We start from the raw sequence: 22,462 nt of genomic DNA, 5'->3' as shown, positions 1-22,462 counted from the left end.
GGAAGTGTCACCTCCTTGGACCTATTCGTCATGCATCTGCTGATGCACGATAAAGTGCCATTGGCTTTTCTGATGGCTTCGTCACACTGCCGACTCATGTTCATCTTGGAGTCCACTAGGACTCCAAGATCCCTTTCCACTTCCGTGCCACCCAGCAGGTCATTCCCTAGGCTGTAGGTGTGCTGGACATTTTTCCTCCCTAGGTGCAGCACTTTGCATTTCTCCTTGTTGAACTGCATTCTGTTGTTTTCTGCCCATATGTCCAACCTGTCCAGGTCTGCTTGTATTTGTTCCCTGCCCTCCTGCGTGTCCACTTCTCCCCACAGTTTTGTGTCATCTGCAAACTTGGACAGAGTACACTTTGCTCCCTCATCCAAGTCACTGATGAAGATATTGAAGAGATATTCATTAATTTGATTAAAAAAAATATTTTTGTCCTGATTTCAATGTTTTTGTAGTATACATAGAAGTGATTGTATATTAGCTTAAAATGAAATCTTACTCTTGTATATTGTAGGGGAGGGTGAGTATAGGTTTGTGGGGGCTGTGGATGTATGTGGGGGTAGAGGTGTGGATGTATGTGGGGTGTGGGGGGCTGTACATATGTGTGGATATGTGTGTGGGGTTTGTGGGGGGTTGTGTGTGTGGAGGGAGAGGGTGGCTGGTGGGTGTCTGTGTGTGTGTGTGTGTGTGTGTGTATGGTGGTCTGAGGGGGAGTGTGGGTACATGTGTATGGTGAGGTGTGCATGTGAGACACCCCTACAAACACATACCCCCTCCCTCATTACCCACAGACCCTGCCACGAACAGCAGCAGCTGGCAGTGAGGACTCGGGGCACTCACAGGCCACAGCAGGCAGAGCCCCTATCAGCCCAGACTCCACACTACTGTTGCCCCTGGCCCCAGGACACTGACACGGGCCCCACACTCCTGCCCACCCACTTGCTGCCACTACTCTTCCACCTCCTGCCACCACTGCCCTTCTCCTGATGCTTTCCTACCTTCCCACCCACCGCTGAGGCTGCAGAACACAAAATGAGCCAGCCCAGCCTAGCCAGTACTGCATGGACACAGCTGGGAATTGCGGGGACCAAGCCAAGATGGCTCCTGCTGCATTCTGTGGTCTCAGCCATGCAGCCAGGAACCACATAGTGCTGGAGCAGCAAGAGAGTGTGTAGGGGTATGTGGAGAAGAGGCAGCAGCAGTCATAGCAGGCAGGGAGGGAGAAGTGGCAGGTGGGCAGGAGTATAGCAATAGCTGGGCAGGAGCATGGGGCATGTGCCAGCGCCCCAAAGCCAAAGCTGGCAGGGATCCAGGGTGGGGCAGCAGGAACACGGGGCCCAAGATGGCAGGGGCCCCATGGAGCTGGGCCAGCTTCCCCTCTCCCTGATGGTGCAGCCTGACCCAACTTCATACAGCTCCTGCTAGCCCAGGTTCCACACTCCTGCCGCCCTGCCCTACACCCACACTGGCTCTGGCCCCGAGGTACTGGTGCAGGTCCCATGCTCCTGCCCAGCTGTTCCTGAACTCCCACCTGCCTGCTTGCTGCCACCACCACTTCCTGCCAGCAGCCGCCAATCCATCCGACTCCGCTGCCTGCTGCTGTGGCACCACATGGTTTCCGGCTGCATGGCCAGAAACCAGCCCAGCCCCTCCCCTTGTCTGTAGCTGAGTTTGACCTCCTGGACAGAGGGAGGGTGGGAGAACAGCCCCGGGGTCGCTAGCCCAGAAGCCTCTGCTAGGCAGAGGATTCCAGTTGGGGGCTGGAGATGAGGCAGGGCCAGGTGGGCCTTGCTGCTGAGTCCTGCTGTCCCTGGGTCTTGCCGCCAGCTCCTCCTGGGTCCTGCAACCGCTGGCATCTTAGACAGGTAGCCACAGGCAGATAACAATTTTTAAAACTTTTTAGAGGCCTTGCAGGCCAGATAAAATGGCTAGAGGGTCAGATACAGCCCATGGACTATATTTTGGCCTCCCCTGATCCATACAATACCCTGGAATAATCTGGGCAAAACAAATCAAAGATAAACCTCAGCTGTAGCTGTAGTGGCATATCTCTGAAACATTTGGAGCACCTATACATGAGCAAAGAGGCTGCTCCGATGCGCTCTAATTACAGCATGTTGTAGCATACTCAATTTATCAAGTCTGCTGGAGCATGGTAATTACCATGCTCCAAAAGACTCCAGTGTCATATGTATTAGTGTCCCCCAGCTGAAAAGTGGTTGGCGTGGGTGTTTTAACTAAAGTTTGTTTGATGAGCTTTAGTTAAAATGGCCCCGTCACCAATTTTCAGCACAAGGACACTGACACAGGTGACACTCCAGATGCTTTAATTAGAACGGCTCTCGGAGCCACTCTACTTAAAGCACCCCCCTCCCCACACACACACACACACACACACACACACACACACACTCCCATATCACGAGTATAAATGCCCTTAGAGGGTACTTATGGTGTCTTAACACCCCTTAATTAATGACTGCTCTCATTTTAAATGCCTTTATGACATGTTAAAGGTAACCTGTGCCAAAGCCCTAAAAGAATCAGTCATTCCCCCTCCTTCTCACCCATATGGAAAGAGAAAAGAGAGTGCTGGAGGACTAGAAGACCCAACTACAGAACTACATGCAACTGTCATATGGTGCAACAAAACACAGGTCTAGAGAGAAATTCCTCTTTGAAAGGGGAACGTTTTCCTGGTGGATCTACCATTTTTGTGTCTCTACAGTTCAGGGGTAGGCAATTATTTGGGCTGGAAAGCCACTGAAGAAGATTTGGTGAGCTGTTATGGGCTGGGTCATCATCCCCCCTCCCCCTCCATGACAGCTTACCAAAACTCCGTAAGTGGCTGGGCCCTGGAGCCCAGCCCCATGCTGTCACTGTCTGGAGATTCTGGTCCCAGTCCTAGAGTCTCCACGGAGACCCGCCCAGGACCCATGCAGGAAAGGCACACTCACCCAGGTGGATGGGATGGAGCCACCCAGGGCTGGAGCCAGGATCTTGGGGCAGTGACAGCATGGGGCTGGGGCCTGGGGCAGAGCTGTAATCCACTCCCAGCGTGACCCTACCTGCGGAACCATCACCCAACGCAGGGACATGTGGGCAGTGGATTGTGGCTCTGCTCCAGGCTCCACACTGTCACTGCCACAAGGTCCCAGCCCCATGTGTCCTGTTCCCAGACACCACTCCCCACCCACCCACAGCTCCATTCTATCCATTCAGCTGAGTGCACCATACCTGCACAAGTCCTGGGTTGGTGTCCATGGAGAATCCACCTGCCCGCTCTATCCAGGACCCCTGGTGGTGGGTGCAAGACAGACAGGCCAAGGTGCCTGGGCAGCGGGGCTGTGTCTGGAGGCACCAGTGATGCTAGCAGTGGCAGCCGCAAGGAATCGCCACCACCAGGACTGCTGGAAAGCTGAGACCAGCTGCCATGACACCCCAGACCCACTGCACACCCGAGGGCAACGGGATGGCTGCATGCACCACAGCCCAGGCTGTCCCCTGCACCTTGGCTGGGTGGGGCTGAGACACCTGTCATAAGCCAGATAAAATCCCTTGGTAGGCCAGATTCGACCCATGAGCCGTATTTTGCCCACCCCTGCTATAGTTGTTGTGAATACACAGACACCCCGTTTTTGTAACATTATGGATTTAACATATGTTCACAGCTTCAGAGTTCATCCTAAAATGTCTTTTTTGGGAATATTTACTACCTTAAGTTATACAGTAATTAAAATTTCTACTTTATTTTCCATCATCCATTAGAAGACTCTTCTCATTAACATAAAAGAGTCTTTAATGAGGATAGCATCAAATTTCCTGGAAACTGATTAAAATAAGATTCTCCAGTGTTCATCTACCAAATACAAACTTCCAAAGGAACAAGTAAATGAAAACCAAAATAACATAGTGTTTTTCATCACTAAAAGGCTAATACTGTGATTACAGGGATTAGAGATAAAGTAAGATTAATAACATAAAAACAAATTGACTGAAAGTTAGAATTCTGTTCCAAAGTCCACTGCTGCTAATTGGAATGTCTAAGTACAGTACTCAGATACTGTTGGGATGTGTGGCCTTTGAAAATCCATAAGAAAGGCAGTTATTGAAGGAACACCTACCTTTCTAGCAATTGTATTATATCTTGATACTTCTGTTTCATTCTTTTTCCTTCAACAGATTCCATGCATCTGTAAACACAATTGAATACAAGAAGTGTTATACACTGAAAGAAAACTGCAGCTTAGCTAAGCACTTTAAACAGTTTTTTAAAACTTTGGGAATTCTGTAAAAGAGAATTTCATGCCTTCACATTTAACATTTAAAGATACATCTATGTAGCTGTAATCTCAAAGACTGAAATGCAAGCACATTCAAGCTCTGCAGGCAGTGCAACTGTAATATTATTAATAATAATTGGTTATGTTTCTATCCTCTCTTAACTGTTTCAATATTGTTAACCAAGTTGGAGTTGCAGACACTGAAAGATAGGTTTACAATTCAAAATGACTGTAATAAACTGGAGAAATGTTCCAGAATTCAATCAAATAAAGACAAGTGCACAGCCCTGACTTGGGACAGAAAAGAACCAAGCACAGATCAAAACCAGGAATGACTGGTTAGTCTACAGTACTACAGAAAAGGAACTGGGCCATAAGTTAGATATGAGCTAAAAGTGTACTTCTTTTGCAAAAAGAGCCAACAGCATAGTGAGCTGTATTAATCAACATGATTTTCAAATAAAGGGAGGTGATTTTCCCACTATTCAACACTAGTGAGGCCTGACCCAGAGGACTGTGTCCAATGTTTGGGTATCATTTTTCAAGAAAGATATGAATAAATTAGAGTGTCCAGAGAACAACAATAACAGCAGCAGCAGCAACAAAAATGATTAGATATCTAAAAAGCATAACCTATTAAAGAAAGATTAAAAGAACTGGTATTATTTAGTCTGGGGAAAAGAAAACTGAGGTGAGACTTGATATGTCTTCAAATACCTGTAGGAATACCATACATTAAATGGTGATAGACCATTCTCTGCAGCCACCAAGTATAGGACTAGGAGAAAGCATGTCAAATTGCAGAAGGGGAAATTTAGGTTGAATATTAAGAACTTTCTAACTATGAGTACAATTAAGCATTGGAATAGGCTACCCACAAAGGCTATTCAATCTCCATTCTTGGAAATTTCTAAGGATAGGTTAGACAAACAATTCTCTACAACACTTTAGACAGGGATGACTCTACTCTGAGTCAGAGGTTGGACATGAGGTCCCTTCCAGCCCTGTTTTTCTATCAATAACTGCTCAGGTTTAAGTTAAATACATTTACATACTGAACAGCAGTGTTAAAGCACCTGGTCTAATAGAGTTTTGCAGTTTAGAAAGGCTAAGTTTTGAGCTGGTCTAATAAAAGATATCATATTTACTCAAAGAACCTTGCCTGCCTGTATCCTTAGACCAACACGGTTACAACCCACACTCCTGCAGCTTAGAAAAGCTTTCGAGTCCTGAACTCTTGTCTGTTTGCATGCCCCTGCAAAAATGGGAATACTCTGCAATGTTCACAAATTTCCTCAGCTCCTTCTGAGCTTGACCATATTTAAGTGATGTACTTGTAACCTCCTTGTACTATATGAGGGAACTTTTGAAAATACATCCATCTTGGGAAGGTAAGTGAGTCCCTCTTAAGAATGCATAATGGGAAATGGTGGTGGCTGACAGCCACGTTGAGTGTACCACTGAGCTGGAAAGGGTGGACACTATCCTAGCAACCAGGGTGGAGGGTGTGTGGTAGCTGGGCCCAAAGGGGAGTGTTTGGAGAGAACTCTCTGTGAACAGGAGTAGGGTCTGGTAGACTGGAAGGGACGGTCATATTAAAAACACTGATCAGGGCTGGGTGAGCTTTGGTTCTCGCTGGCAGATGACTTTTCAGGGAATTCAGATGACTTTTCTTTCAACCAGAGTAAAGTCTGTCCTTCACTGAGAGCCTGCTGAGGGAATGGGAAAAAAAGCCCACAGATCAAAACAAAACAAGCACACTGAGTTCATCCAGAGGCTCCAGAGATGGTGGATTCAATCTATGCTAAATTGATTCAAGAATAAAAGGAGTATCAGGGACCTTGAAGCTGCTAAGCAGTTTATTCACTACCAAACAGCAGTACAGTGTGCATGCACACATAACACACAGTGGTTTTTAGTGTTTTTCTTTCATTTATTGTTTGTTATCCATTGGTTACTGTAGAAGAAAGATAAATTTGGACTTTCTCCTCATAGAATAATAATGAATAAAAATTTTGATGTTAAGTATCCCATGTGTTGCTGGGGCATGCACAGGCACTTGGTATTGCATATTCCTTACATATTCACCCAGCTCTGCATTTTTAAAAATTCTGGATCACTTTATCAAACAGGGGCAGGTTTTGTAAGTAATTCTTTTAATGTGGAACTTATAATTTAGCCTCTCCCTTTGTTTAGCTCATATTTACATTTTTGCAAGCTCTGAAAATTAATTTTTATAGTTTTACCTTTGTTAATCTACACCGGGGTAGGCAAAATGCACCCCGGGGGCCAGATGTGACCTGCCAAGCGATTCTAACTGGCCCACGAGATCCCTAAAAAAATTTAGAAAATTAATATTAATCTGTCCTGGGCTGCCTGTCATGCAGCCCTCGATGGCTTGCCAAAATTCAATAAGCTGCCCTTCGCCCAAAATAATCACCCGCCCCTAATCTAGACAGCCAAAAAAAAGTGAGGTGGGGTAAAAATTCACAAGTTTTATATTTAAGAATTACTGAGTTGTACATTGATTCACGGATTGCCTTCAAACTTTAAAACAAAAGTATTATACCCTAAAAGTGAATCCCAAACTACTTTCCAGAAAGGAAACCTACATCAGAGATGTACAGTAAAATCTAATCTATGCATCTGTGCTCCAGCCAGGGGTCACTTGAGTGCAGTTGTCCTGATATTGAGAATCAATTGCTGAGGTCTAGTAGGTAGAGAAGATTAATAGCTGCATAGCTGTACTGAGTGGAATTGCAATAATGCTGCACCCTTCCCCTCTTTACTTGGAGTTACTGTTCTGTTGTTTGTCCTGGAGTAAGCTTATTCCCCCTAGAGAAGCAAACATTACATGGTGGGAGCATGAGGCTCATAATGGAAAACCTGAGGACAAAACTGAGAACAAGTTCTGCGTGATTCACAAAGAAACCAGATATGAGCTTTGGCTCTAGGCACTTGGGATCCTGCCTATCAGATATTAGTTCCAGAACAATTCACCTTTGAGGCAGGTAAGAACTGAACAGAATGGAAGACAAAGATTTGAATGATTTAGGTGAGCTTCCATCCTGAAAAACAACCCAGAGCAGGAGTTTATCAACTCCTGTATCTCTTATTGGGTCACAAACTGAAGACATTATGCTGTCATTTAGCCTAACTTCTGAAAAAGCTAAGGGCTTTGTTATATGGTAACTCTGAGCATACCCCTGGATTGTCTGCACAGTAACGCCTGAAATTGGTTTTAAGCACTCCATATGTTCTTATAACAGACATCATGGGGTGCAAGAACTTCCTGAACTCTAGGTTAGTCTGTCAGTTAGGATCATTAAAATGGACAGATCAAAGAGAGGCATCTCTCTCATCTACAAAGCGGAGAGTGGAGAAAACACTTTGGAATGTGCATAAGCAGGAGGAGTAGGAATGTGACAGGGTGGTCTGTCCCTTGAAGAAGGAACAGTCTGCCCTGTTGAGAAAGCACAACTGCAGAGCATTTGGATAAAGAGGGAGTAACTTCTGGGAGCATTAAAAGCTCTCAGAAGAGGAGGAGGAAGTAAGCTATGAGTGGAACAGCATGTTGCAAGGAGGGGCCAAAGCAAAACAGGTTCACCTCCTTGTATTTGGGAAAGAAGAGAAGGATTTTGTTTTCTTTGTTTGTTTAAAAGACTGCTTTGCTTGGCAGGCCTGGCTGAGGAGCTTCTCAGGGAGCAAACCTGCCTGAAGAAGGGAGCAAGCTAAGCAACCCACTTACAAGGTCTTACATGAGAGAGCCAATGTTGCCCCACATCAGGACAGGAGGATAGAGCATTGCAGGATTACATTAGGAAAACTACCTGCATTAGTACATACATACACAATAACAAATACTGCAGTGTCTCAAACTGAACAGACAGCAGAAACATTCACAAGTGTTAGAACCAGCATGCTGAAAACATGTATGAGATACCAGATACTTTTGTATATGGACATATGTAAGTAGATGCATGCATTCACTGTGCAGAGACAATAGAATAGCAAATGGTTCATAAGCACCAGAAAAGCCACTTATGCAGCTGGGTTAATGCCATTTAGGTAAATAAAGGAAAACAGAAATCTACCAAATGGGCACGTCTACACGTGTATTTATGCACACCTAAACTTAATACGCCTTTAGTTAAGGTGCATTAAGGCATGCATCTACCCATGGGAATGCTAATGTGCATTAACGAGCATTAAATTTAGGTGCGAATAGCTACATTGAGTTAGTGTACATGCAGATGCACTAATGCACATAGATGCAGTGTGTGTGTATCCATTGACGCACACCGCACTAATGAGCATAAGCACATCTACACTTGTGCTAATACGACTTAGCTAGTGGCACCTAAATTGGATACCTGCTTTATGCAGGCAATTATTTTGTGTGGAGGGCCGCTTACCGAGTTTTGCCAAGCCATCGGGGGCCACATGACAGGCAGTCAGGGGCAGATAAATATAAATTTTCTAAATTTTTTTTAGGGGCCCCGCAGACCAGATAGAAAGGCCTGGTGGGCTGCATCCAGCCCGCGGACTGCATCTTGCCCACCCCTGATTTATAAGGTGCATTAAGGGTGCACACATGTAAACATCTAGGATCTGGAACCAACTTCCAAGGGAAGTAGTGCTGACTCCTACCTTGGGGGTCTTTAAGAGGAGTCTTGATGATTACCTAGTTGGGGTCATTTGAGCCCAGTTTTCTCTCCTGCCCAGGTCAGGGTGTCAGACTAGAAGATCTGCAAGGTCCCTTCCGACCCTACAACTATGAATCTATGCACCCTTAATGCGCCTTAAAAATGGCAATTCTAGCCTAAGCGCGCTTAAAAGAGGCATGTGTAGACACGCCCAATGTGTCCTAAAGACACTTTCCTGGTAAGGTAAATTCAGGTCTCAAGGGCATCTGGGCCTGCAGGATGCTAGTTTTAGAGCAAACTGGCTGCTAGTAACTCAGATGAGATTGCAAGTACTGATTTTTGTTCCTGTGGATTTTCTTTCTTCAAAAATTTTCAGATTTTATGAAAAATATTTTAGGTTTGGAGTTTTCAATGAAAACATGAACATTTTTGTACAGGAGCAGACAAATTTTCATGCAGAGTACTAGTGAACTGAAAAGCCATTCCCCATCATACACATCCTTCACAGGAAGTTTGCAAAGAACACTGTAGTCACCCTACAGTAATGATATTGACATATAAACATCACTAGGTCAGATCTCAGCAACGTGCAGATCTTATCCTATTTCCAGTAGCCTAACCCAGCCTGTCTTCCTCCCTTTTTAAATCTTGTTTTTTAATTCTTTCAAGCTTCAAATATCCTCTCACCCACAACTGGAGGGCAGGTTATTAGCTGAGTTAAATAAAGTGAGGATAATCTGCCTAAAATGCAAATCTGGCCATCCTTCACAGCATGTTCTACTAAAATTCCAATACAATGTAATGGACTCGGGAGCCCTGCTGCCCTACATATATAGCCTATTTTCACCATGCCAGCATCTTTATTATTAGATAATAATAGTATATTTAAGATGTTTATATAGTGGCAGTACATAGCAATGGAAATAACATATCTTCAAGGAAAGCATAAAAAGCATCTCTTTCCAGTAAGCAATCAGATTTTCTCTGAGTTCCAAAGTCATGCTGATGGATTTCTTTCAACTTTCATAAACCAAAACCATAATATCACTCAATTATTACATGTTTTATTGGTCTTTTGATTTTTTTTTTTTTTTGGTTTATCAGGTGCGTCTAGAAGAGGGGCAGACAATTATTTTGGACAGAGGGCCGCTTACCGAGTTTTAGCAAGCCATCAAGGGCCGCAAGGGTAGCCCCACCCCTTGACAGGTGCCCTGCTGCTTGGTCACCATCTTGGGACCGGAAGTCCCACCCCTTGACACCCCAGAGATACCCCTTTCAGCAAGGGTTTGCCATCTCGGAATGAGAAAAATACTAAATTATATTCTAAAAATCAAATATTTACTACAAAATGCATTATTTGATTTCAAAAAATGGTTCTGTCGTGATTTACAAGTGTTTGTGTTGTGTACATGGAGGTGATTGCACAATAGCTTAAAATGAAGTCTTACTCCTGTATTTTGTAGGGGGGGGGTGGATGTGGGTGTGGGGGAGCATGTAGGTGTGCGTGTGGATATGTGGTGTGGGTGGGTATGGGGTTGCAGGGGGCTGTGAGTGTGTGGGGAGAGGATGGCTGGAGAGGGTTGTGGCATGTGTAGAAGGGGAGGATTTGCCCACCAACGCCCACCATGGCAAGCAGAACCTCCCCCTTAGCGCTCCTCCAAGCCAGGGCTCCACCCTTCACAGGGCTTCTGGCTGTGGGGAGCAGAGGGCAGGGACACCGGGCCTTGCTTCTGCAGCCATTTGATCCTGCCGGCAGCTTCCCCTGGGTCCCACTGCCCCGAGCTCCTGTCATCTTTGACAGGCAGCCAGGTACAGATAAATATTAATTTTCTAAATTTTTTAGGGGCCCCAAGGGCTGGATAGAAAGGCCTGGCATGCTGCATTTGGCCCATGTGCCGTATTTTGCCTGCCCCTGGTCTAGAAACAGTCATGGTGCTCTAGGGTATGGAAACAGCACATGTATAGTGTATTTTTCTCAGATGGCTTATAATAAACAAGAAATATGCTTACATAAACAGATCACGGGCTTTTTCATATTTGCCTTTGTCACAGAGCACTTACGTGTCCTGCTCCCTTTAAGCATTGGAAACTGCTGGGGAAAGAGCCCTAGCAGTGACTGGGGAGCTCCAGCTGCTGGTTATCAGTGCAACCAGAGTGAGCTAGTGACCCACACCTGCCAGCAGTCAGCTGACCAGAAGGGGCAGGGCCTGGCTCACATATAAACCCCAGGGCTGAGGTCAGGATGGCAGTTCCCTGTCAGCAGCCAAGGGGGAAGGAGTTCTCCCAGAGCAAGCAAAAGGGAGAGGCCTGACTGCAGGTACAGCCTCTAATACTGGTGAGGGACAGAGCACCCCAGTGCAGTTTGAATGAGGTTATAGCTGGGCGGCTGAAATTTATGTTATAGCCCAGGGTCTTGTATTTTGTTTACCAATGGTTTGAGGGAGGCTATTAGGGGAACGAGGAGGCCTCATAGGGGACCCATGGCAGCTTGGGGACCGCAGCGCCAGAGAGGGCACAGCATTGGGGGGTGCACTGACCCCAGAGCCAGAGAGGGCACAGCATTGGAGGTGCACCGACCCCAGCGCCAGAGAGGGAACAGCATTTGGGGGTGCACTGACCCCAGTGCCACAGAGGGCGCAGCACTGGGGGTGCACCAACCCCAGCGCCACAGAGGGTGCAGCATTTGGGGGTGTACCGACCCGAGCACCAGTGAAGGCGCAGTGCAAGACAGGGCCGCAGAAAGCCCGAGCGCCAGTGAGGCGCAGAGCGAGACAGGGGCTGCAGAGAACCCAGGTGCCAGTGAGGCACGGAGCGAAACAGGGGCCACAGAGAGCCCGGGGCCAGTGAAGGTGCAGAGTGAGACAGGGGCTGTGGAGAGCCCAGGCGCCAGTGAGGCGCAGAGCAAGATGGGGCCGCGGAGAGCCCAGGGAGGACAAGGGGGCCAAATTACAACAAGGCCCAGACCAAACAACGTTGGTATCATCTGCGAGGCTTGGGGCGTGGTAAAGGGATGGTTGGAGCCACACACAGCCCATAAGGCTAGGGTGTCCTGAAACACCCATTGCAGAACGGGACCTACAAGGGGTTCAGGAGCCCACAGGGTCAAAGAGCACAGCAAAACTGTGTCCAAGGTGACATAAACACAGCCTCCCTACTATATATTTACCATCAAAGACATGGCAGGCGAGAATCGAGGGTGCCCATTGGGCCAACTTGGCAGGGTAAGGGGGCCTTGAGGAGATCACGGCCATCCTGTAGGAGGACTCCATCCTGTGACAGCCTTTATATGTGAAAAAGACTGCTTTTAATTCTTCTAATTTGCTTGTGATCTGAACAAATTACCTGGTAAAAAGTTCTGCCTGGGCACTTTGGGCTCATATAGAGGTGCGGGGAGCCTGCTCTGATGTGCTGGAAATCCAGTGCATCAGAGCAGACTAGATTAATCAAGTCTGCTGGAGCACAAAAATTGATGTGCACCAGCAGCCTTCCAAGTCCCGTGTATCAGCATCCCTTTGCGTCCCTGTGTTGAAAAAATGGCAATGGGGCGCTTTGAAATAAAACACTTTCAATGAACTTCAGTTCAAAGTGCCCCACCGCCATTTTTTCAGCACAGGGACATGCAGGGCTGGTGACACACATAATGCGCAGGTGCTTTTAATTAATGTGGCTCATCTGGTGTTGCATCCCAAACCAAAGTAAAAATACCCTGGAGAACATGTAAAAATACTCTTCAGTTCCAGACTCCCGCTATTCCAGTTCTTGAAACTCCACAAAGCTCTGCCAGTCCATCTCAATCTAATACAATCCAGCAGGTCTTTGCCCTTCACAAACTTGAAGCATCCCTTATAATTCTAGTCTTAAACTACTTGTGAGCAGAGAATGCAGGCCAAACCATTGTATATCATAGTGGGAAGATGTCCAATAATTTTTGCTGACAACCTAAGGCCAATGTGAAAGCTGAAAATCCTATGTATTCTCCCACTGTACCTTACCACCACTTCAAAACAAATCCAATGAATAAGTTTATAAAAATATGACTTCATGAAAGCTGAAACCACAACTATAACTGCTTCTCCACATCAGAAGTCCATTTTACTTTTCCATATGATAAGTTATTTTTATCTAGTAGTTAGATCTAAAATGGTTATCTGTGATAAAGATACATACATATGTGTGATGTGCCTAAAATTACTGAATGGAAGTTGGATCCGGTCTCTCAGTTCCTGAGTCCAACGCAAAGCCCCAGCAACTAATGGCATGTTCCTGTGTACAGGGGCGTAGCCTGGGGAAGAAAATTAGAGAGGATTTGAAGGTATTTATTACTAAACTCTACACTTACATGGTCTCTGACTGCAAAGATTCTGTTGACAGTAACTTACCTGTATAATATTTCAGTGATTCCCTAGCATTTCTCTTTAAACAAAGCATTCTGATATATTGATGTAGTCTCCGAGGCAGAGAGAGAATTTAACAGCTTGCTAGGAAAACCCTAAAGATTTCTGTTGAAATCTTTTGCTCTGTTTTGTTAATAATGAATGCTGCTGGTGATGATGACATAGCAATATCACAGGAAGTCTGTATTTGTAACATGGAGTCCCAGGAGAGATTTGTATTGATAACGGACCACAGTTCAACCTATCCAAAGATTCTGTTTAACAATGGGCACTGACGGACGTGTTGTGCTGGGGGATACACTCTTTATTGGAAGCAGCAGCACGTTACTTTGACCCAGCATCTGTATAGATCAGGTGCTTTAGAAGGGCTTTTTGGTGCATTTATCAATTAGCTGATTCAATCAGTTGTTAGATAAAAGTGCCCCACTGAAGTGTGTGATCTATACAGACATTCAGCTAGCTGGGTCCAACTAACGTGATACCTCTTCTGGGAATGTGCTAGGCTCAGTGCGGAAGCACACCAAGTTTAAAGTGCCGTTTTGGGGGTGGTTTCCACATCTGGAAGCAGCCATAGTGAAGTCAACAAATGCTGAAAGAATTGCCATTACCTAGCATTGCCAGATGCCACTGCATATTGTAATTGTCTGTGCCTCCAATTTTATATGAAACAGATTTTCTTTGACTAAGCAGGTTGCTTGATCCCCTGGCTTGCAGCTGACTTGCATCCAGCGCTAGGAAATTTACAAGCCTTTCTGACGCACAGAAACCTTACACTGTGCTGGCAATTAAGACACAGTGGCAGCAGCGGCATTGCTGAAAGCTAAGTGTACAAATCTGGAGCAGCACAGGACTGAGCATATGTACATCTTTTACAAAATGCCACCAAATCTTTGCATTGTTTTAAAACCATTTGCAAAATATATACCAGAGATGAGATCAGACCCTCCTAGCTGTTCTGACATTGACTGCAAGGGAGCCCAGATTTCATTCCCCATATTTTATCCAATGCTAGACACACTGTTTTTTCACTTGCCTCTTTCAGTTGGCATAAAAAAAGACGTATTATGTCTTTGCAATCATCAAACAAGGAATCAGAGGTAAATAACAGTATACAGGTACTCTAAAAATGTGCCATACTTATAATTTAAGATCCTTTAAAATTTTTCATTTACGAGTCTAAGTCTATTCTAACTATGCAGTTGGTCCAATAAAAGACATCACCTACAAAAATTCTTGCCTCTAGCATATTCCTGCCCCATCATAGCTACGTCACTCCCACCTCTTCCTTAACGTATAATTGTTTCCTGTCCTAGAACATTAAAAAATAAAGAAAGTATACAGTAATTACAGCATGTGACAGGGGGCTGTCCTGAGGCCAACCTCTGCATCAGCCTACCCACCTGTCTCGGGCATTCCACCCGCCTATCTCGCCTGCCACGTCTTGCTAGTAAATAATTAAGTTGTTCATTAGGTGGGAGGCTGCCCTTTGTGCACCCAGCTATACTGGGCAGTGTATACACACTCCGACCTCCCCTGCATGTGCCCCATGCCTTGCAGGTGCTACTACCATCATCAACTCTATACGCCCCTGGCATTGAGCCCTCTGGCTCCTGTCTCTCTGTAACACACAGGCACCGAGTTCTCTAGTGACTGGCTTTCTGTGCCTTTTTCTCAGATGCCTGACTCTATGCCTCTCTCCCGAGCACCTGGTTCTGCGCCCCGTTAGCTGTGTTCCTCTGGTGCTATGAGTGCTGCTCCCCTCTGGATGCACCCCTCTGGTGCTATGGACTCATCCAACCCTGTACCTGTGCCCCTCTGGCACTGTGGGCTCGCTGAGTCCTTCTGACTGCACCCTCCTGGTGCTCTGGACTTACTGTGCCACTGTAACTGCACCCTCCTGGTGCTCTGGGTTCACTGAGCCCCTGTAACTGTGCCCTCCTGGTGCTCTGGGCTCGCTGTGCTCTTCTGGTTGTGCCCTTCTGGTGCTCTGGGCTTGCTGCGCCCTTCCAGCTGTGCCCATCTAGCGCTATGCCTGACACTGGGCTCTACCAAATCATATGCCCTCTCTCTAGGCAGTAACAAGGTCTTCAAACCTCCCCTTCCAGCCTCATCCCGATTCTTTGGGGTAAACATGAACACAAACACAAGCCCCTAGGCAATAACTTAAAGACTAACAATAACAACAGTGATATGCCCCTTAAAGGGAATAAACTTCCACTCAGAGTAACATGCCCCTATTCTAGGTGCCTGGGAGACTCCCTGTAGTCATGTAGCACCTAGATAGCAGAGCAGGCAGTACTGAGAGAGCTAGGCAGGCAGCACCAAATCTCAAGTAGCTTCGGCGGGCAGGAGCTCCTTCACAGTTGCCAGAGAGAGGGTGTGTGTGTCTGCTAGCTACAGCCTGGGCTTATATGTCCCAGAACCCTGTCTCCTGCCAGTCAAGTGACATCAGCAGGTGTGGCCAATTACTTCCTTATGCTGTTACCCTAGCAACCTGCAGCTGGGTAGATCTGCTTGACCTACTGAGCTCCCTGGCCAGGATTCTTCAGCCCTAAGTAGCAGGTACATCTTAATGCCCTGCTACACAGCACCATCACAAACTTACATTGTAAGTCGCCATCCTCTCTTAGTGGCAGCCTATACAGGCAACCCCCGCTTAGCGCTCTTAATTGGTTCCTGAAAAAATGAGCATTAAGTGAAACGAGCATTAAGCGAAACCAGAAGTATTTGATGACCCAAGATGGCAACTGCAATTGTATTTAATGACCCAAGATGGTGACCATGAGTGTTATAACAAAACTCACTGAGCGCTAAGTGAAATCAGGTATCAATTTAAAATAAGCATTATAGTGAAATAGTGCTAAGTGAAACAGCAATAAGCGGAGGTTGCCTGTACCAGTGATTCTCAACCAGGGTGAAACAGAATTCCCAAGATAAACCCAAAGATTTCAAATAAAAATTTTTTTTTAAAAATCCATAGGTGTAGTCTTTCTGAGTTCTTTGCAACAGAAAAATAGCTCTATTATTATTCTGTGGTCAAAATAAATAATTAAATACATAAATAAAAGTCTGAAAACTAAGGGCTAGCATTTTCTAAGGAGTCCCTCAAGTCCATCCAGGGATGCCTCAAGTCTGGGCTACAGAACCACTGGTCTACATGGATTTAAGTCTTTCATAGCCACCAAAGGTTAGAATCTGCTTTAATTCAAACACCGGAAACTCATGCTTTTAAACCAAGAAGCCCAGGGTTCATTCCCTTCAGGTGGTATGATCTGGGGTGTTATTCAAAAAGCTACTCTGTGATCCTGACAATATGATAGAACTCTATGTCCTTCTGGTATCATTACATATGGAAAACCAAACATGTCAGGCATAGACTGATTAAAATACATAGTACAGACTGCCTATTGGTATAGTGTGCATTCGCAAATTACAGGGAAAATTGTAGAAATTAACATCTAGGGCCTTTGTGAACCTCTCTCCAAGTCCCACTAAATATTGAAGGTAGTATCCAATGATGGCAGAAACATCCAGCTTATTGGGTGTCCCAGTTTATTTGGACATAAACCTAATTATACATCACTTCCAGAGTGGATTTAAAAGGATTTTTTTTTAATATATACATTTTACTTAATTTTTATATGCATGCATGCATTTCTTTATTTTCTTCACAATTTTTATAGCTCTTGACTATTAAAGTGGATGTTCTACAGTCCTGACCACAAATTTTCCCCTGAAGCAATTTTCAACAGAAAATGTCCTTTTGACAAAAAAGATTTTTCTGAACATTTACATCATCATAGAGAGTTATAAGCAATGGACAGCTTTCAAAAATGACAATTTAATTTTCTAATTAAAAGCCAAAATGTTAAAAAAGAAAAGAAAAAGAAAAAGTCATTCACTCTGGTTTCTCATCAAATCATTTTGCACCAGTAAAAATGCATACCTAACTCCATCTCCTTTTGAATATGACTAGAGTAGATCATTTTAGCATCTTCTAGGTCTCTGTCAAACATAGTAATGAGCAAAGGATATTTATCAGCAGCATCAGCAGCTATCAGTGGACGTTCCAGAAGGCTTCCAAACATATCCAGCAACTAGGGACAGAAATAAACAGAAAAGCAACAACAACAACAAAATCATTATACTGTACCACCTTCTCCATCAGGCCCTGGTCTCTATGAACTTCTTCCTTAGAAAGTCTTAATGCCGTGAACAATAAGGGAAAAAAAATTAAATCTGTATGTAATAAAGTGCTCCTCCAGAAACAACTGGGCACACCCCCTCAGGGGCGTGGGGGAAAGGGCAGTACATGGCTACCTACTCTGGTCCCCTAGTTTGGCCCCCTTTTTCTTTTTCTCCTTCCCACCTGCCACAGCTTAGTATTAATTAAGATGTTCTTTGAGAAGCTGTCTTTAAGGAATCTAAGGCTAGGCTATAGGCACCTTGTCTCCCTATCTTGTGCCAAGCCCCAAGTCAAGCAGTGCTGTGTGAGGCTTTGCCCCTTCTTTCTTTCTCCTGCCCCCCTGCTTTTTCCCAGTAGGTGGATCACCAGGCATGCATGTCTTCAGTCTGTCTCAGTCTTCCTCTTTTTTGTCCAGGCTCTGGCCAGTCTAAGTTCTGGCCCCCTTCCCTGGTCTCTCACCCCCCAAGACCATCAAGGTAAGCCCAGAAAAGGAAAAAACCCTCAGTGTGCGGGGTCCTCTGCTCTGCAAGCTCCTTGCCTCCCCTCACAGCCAACCCAGTCCACTGGGTGTTCCTATTGTCATGAGCAGAAAAACAACAAAAAAAGAGAACAGCAAGCAGGCCCGCACTGTGTTTTTAAGACTGCCTGCAGTCCTCAGGGTATCCTGCTTCCCTGGGCCCCTCTGGTCTCACCACAACCAGTTCTTAGTCTGTTTGGGCACACGGAGTGCCTCACCCTGCTAGGGGGCTCTTCTAGGGTGAATATAAAACTTCCTTCCGATTTTTGTACCCCATTCTGGGAACCTTCCAAGGCATTACAACAGGTAGAAAAGGAAAGGGGAAAAATGGAGGTTCTCAGTACTTCCCAGGCACTTGCTTCTTCATTCTGCAAATGCTTCCTTCTAGGCATCAGATATCCCAGCCAGTGGAGTTCCCACCCCTGTCTCCCTACAGGGCTGTCTCAGTCCACAGCCGTGGCCAGCTCCCTTCCTCTGGCCTGGGGAGAGTTTATATCTCACTCAGCTCCACCCACCTGGTCACCTGACTGGGCTTCCTGTTCCCTGAGTGCAGGTGTGTTCAGTTTCTTGCTCTCCTCTCCCTGCTGGGTCCTGCAGCTGACTGACTGCAGGCTGAGCTTTGCAAGTGTGAGCCCCTGGCCTAGGGCCTGGTCTCATCCCTTCTCTGGGTATCTGCTCATGTCTCTACTGCCAGCTACTTGCCCCCTTGCTGTCCAGCTGGGACCTCCCTTGACAACCAGGGGCCTCTCCACACCCTCTGTGCTGACTGGTCCCCTCCTTATAGCAGGCAACCATTCCCTTTTCTGGGCTACAAAGGCTCTGGCCTTAATGGGGCCCTGCTACTTTTCCTTCCCTGGCCCCTTCTTCTCAATCCCAGGGCTAGGATCCCCTATTGCACTATATACACCACACATTTTTCCAGGAAATCCCTTCTTTCTCAAAATACTTCTCAAACTTTCTGCATCATATGGCTCACATTTCAATACTCATAATATCGAATACAAATAATGAAACACTAATAATTCTCTGAATGAAAAATATTGAAATCAAAATTGTCATTAAAAAGTATTTTTTTAAAGTTTGATTTTTCATGACTTTTGTTACTAACATTTTTATTTAAAAATGTTATTGAAAATGATGTTGAAAAATTTTCACTCTCCAAGTTAGGCTTTTTACATAAACAAAAAAGTTTTCATTTACTGAAAATACACTTTTTAGCAAACAAAATATGTTAGTGTCATAATAAGAAAAAAAACCAACAGCCCAATGCTCTTATACAGTGGTTTTCATCAACTGATGTCAAAGCACTTTACACAAAGTCGGTATCATTGACCCATTTTATAAACAAAGAAATGAAACAAATTGCCTAAGTCACCAGCATTCTCGACAATTAAACCAGTGCTCCAGAGTTCCAATCCAGGACACTAGTCATTAGATGACGTACTTATAATAAAAACATCAAGAAAATAATTTTGTGAAATACTCTTTAAAAAATATACATTGATCAGTTGGTGCACATCAAATCCTGTTAAATGGGAGCAATATCAGTACAGAGCCATGTGTGAGAGGAAGTAGTGAGGACCAAGCTGTACAAAGCAAAACGGTCCAGAGGAAGAGCAATGTCAGACATCCTACTCTTCCTCTGGGCCAAGTACATGAACCAGATTTGCAAACTGGCAATAGGGGCAGAATCCAAAACAGCCTACTTTGTCAAGTATTTTGCAGGGCAGCTGCTGCGACAGTGGCAAGTGTACACAACCAACAGAAGCCTGTGGACCACGGTGTACCCGTGGTTCTATGAGGTCCTGAAAACTTCCGGGAAAACTACAAGCTGCATGACACGACTCTAGCAACCCTGGTGAACCACCACAAGATACAGGAGGTCGTAAGGGTAAGAGACATCTTATCACCCATGGACTTACTACCTAGTGACAACTGCCAGGCTGCATGGGAGCAAATCTTCCACAAGGACTTGCAGAAGGAGCACAGAGACCTGAACTGGCAGATAGCCCATTGGGCATTCCCTGTATGGGCATGGAGAAACAACACAGAGCAGAAAGGTCCATCTAACTATCCAAGACCAACCTGTCAGTGACAGGCAAAAAGAATTGACCACCTTTTCTGGGACTGCCCATATGCCAGGGAGGTGTGGAAGAAAGTACATGTATTCCTTCTGCTGGTGACAGGTTTCAGAATCCTGACCAGAGAAGCAGTCCTCTATGGACACTTGACCAAACAACAAGGGGCCCCAACAGCCCACTTCAACCAGTTCGTCTCTTGCTTCAGGTATGCCTGTGGAAGGCCAGGAACCTGCTCACAAAAAGGCACTCAGACCAACAGTTGAGGACTGTATTAAAATGAGGCTGAGTGAAATGTACTGGTACTGCAGAAAGACAGAAGGGAACAATGGGAAAGAGATGGTGAACCTCATATAGAAGAGAGGGGACTGGCATAGGCTTTTCAGAGGAAGCCGTCCAAAAAGAATGAGGACAATGGTGAGGACAGTGATGACGATGATGATAAGTAAAAGCACTGGATTGATGGGTACACAGGAGCACAGTACTGGTTGTAGCCATGCAGGTCTAAGGACATAGGCAGATGAGGTTCTTTGGCTAAATCTGATATCTTTTATTAGACCAACTAAAATCGTTAAAAACAATTCTTCTTTGCAAGTTTTCAGTTACAAACACCCTTTTTCAGGCAGAGGGAGTGTCTGCAGTTGTTTTGTGCTCTTCCTGGATGGAATAGAAGCCAGTATGCAAGAATGCAAGTCTGTGAAAATGCAAAAGTGTGGCAGTGAGGGTCAGAGGGGGTAAGAGACAATGGGTGAGAAACAGGCTGCAGTGGGGAGGAAATGGTGCCCTGGTGAAAAAACTTATGATAGGGGTAAATGTGATGTCATGTTTGAAGTATTGTGGAGGATGGCTTCTGGCTAAGATGATCGGATGGGTCAAAGTACTATACAGTAAAGCAGGAAACCGAGCACTGGTAAATGGTTACTTGAGCAAAACATTCCCCATGCAAACAGGGGTAAGACAGTGATGCCTGCTGTCCCCCTATCTTTTTGTGTATGTGGCAGAGCCATTGGCACAGATAATTCGTTAAATGTACATTACATAAGGATGATGTGAACATACATGTCAGGACAACATATCAATTGAGAGGGTATCGAAGCATGTTGAGGACTACGGTGAAGTGTCAGGGGTGAAATTAAATTAGATGAAAAGTACATTGATGGGTGTGGGGAATTGGGAGAATTTACAGAAGTTTGGGCTCCGGGTGGTAGAGGGTGTAATCAAGATCTTGGGAATCGTAATGGATGCCAAAGGGAAAGGAACAAAGGTGTGAGAGAATTTAGAGATAAGAGTGAGACAGATATTGGGATCATGGAGTGGTAGAATGTTATCTTCCAAGGATAAAGCAGTTGCAGTGAAAACAGTACTCTTGCTGATCATCCTTTACATGGGAGTGGTATATCTACCATCATGGCAACAGATAAGGAGGGTATAGAGGCAAATGTGTTTTGAGGGGGGAAGTAAAAGAGAAATGGTAGACAGAATGGAGCTATACAAAGCCAGGGAATAGGAGGTTGGGGAATACCAGATTTCGAAAGCTTTGTGTATACTTACTTTATAAGTATGCTCTGTAAATAGATAGAGGAGGTGGGGAAGACTGCATGTTTCTGCTGTGCTGTTACCTGGCAGGGAGAACGTTAAGAAGATGGGGCACATACGGGGGAGAATGAAAAAACTGTGGGCATGGCAGCCACAAGCCCACTATGCGATGATCAAGAGCTTCATACGGGTAAATAAACTTGAGGGAGTGGGATTAGAGTACTTGAAAGACCATAAGAAAGTGATTAATATTATTAGAAAGAAAGATAAGATAACATTAGTTGGTGATCTGACAGAAGGACAGATGACCAATATGTGGAAAGAAGTAACAGATATAACTGAATAAAAAGAGAACATACAGATATCATATAGATGATGATGCGGGATATTCTTCCTGTGAGGGGCATTCACCATAAATGGGGCTTGGCAAAATCGATGGCATGCCTGAGAGAGGGATGTGGAGCTGAAAGATCTGTATCACATATATTTTGGGACTGCCCTTTTGTGCAAGGGGTATGTGAGGGAATCCATCGTTTTGTGAGGGCAATCAATATGAACTGTAACTTAACATGTGAAATGGTGTTGTATGAGCCATGTGTTTTACTGTCATGCTCCGTATAGGCTATATTTAATCAACTTCATAGTTGGCTTCCATTACTGAGCTCCTTTTAGCAGCAGTTTAAACTTAGTGTATTTAATGTGGTTTCCTTGCATTAAAATGTAAGACTAGGGACTTTTTCCTCAAGTTGATTGCGGGGGAAATCTTTGTCTTATATTTTAGTAATTGCAGTACTTATCAAACAGTAAAAAGCTCTAACC

General features: G+C 45.1%; 1 protein-coding gene across 1 annotated transcript in view; it reads right to left on the bottom strand.

Moving 5' to 3' along the window:
* Positions 1-22,462, bottom strand: part of DNAH9 (dynein axonemal heavy chain 9) — a 524,795-nt gene that overhangs the window by 433,431 nt on the left and 68,902 nt on the right. The window contains exons 9-11 of the mRNA XM_025202178.1: positions 17,273-17,423; positions 13,100-13,214; positions 4,128-4,196 (exon numbers count right to left, since the gene is read on the bottom strand). Coding sequence (XP_025057963.1) covers positions 4,128-4,196; positions 13,100-13,214; positions 17,273-17,423 — 335 coding nt within the window. The remainder of the gene's footprint in view (positions 1-4,127; positions 4,197-13,099; positions 13,215-17,272; positions 17,424-22,462) is intronic.

The sequence above is a fragment of the Alligator sinensis genome, unplaced genomic scaffold (assembly GCF_000455745.1).
Source record: "Alligator sinensis unplaced genomic scaffold, ASM45574v1 scaffold77_2, whole genome shotgun sequence".
NCBI lineage: Eukaryota > Metazoa > Chordata > Crocodylia > Alligatoridae > Alligator > Alligator sinensis.
This window is presented reverse-complemented; position numbering and strand designations above follow the sequence as displayed.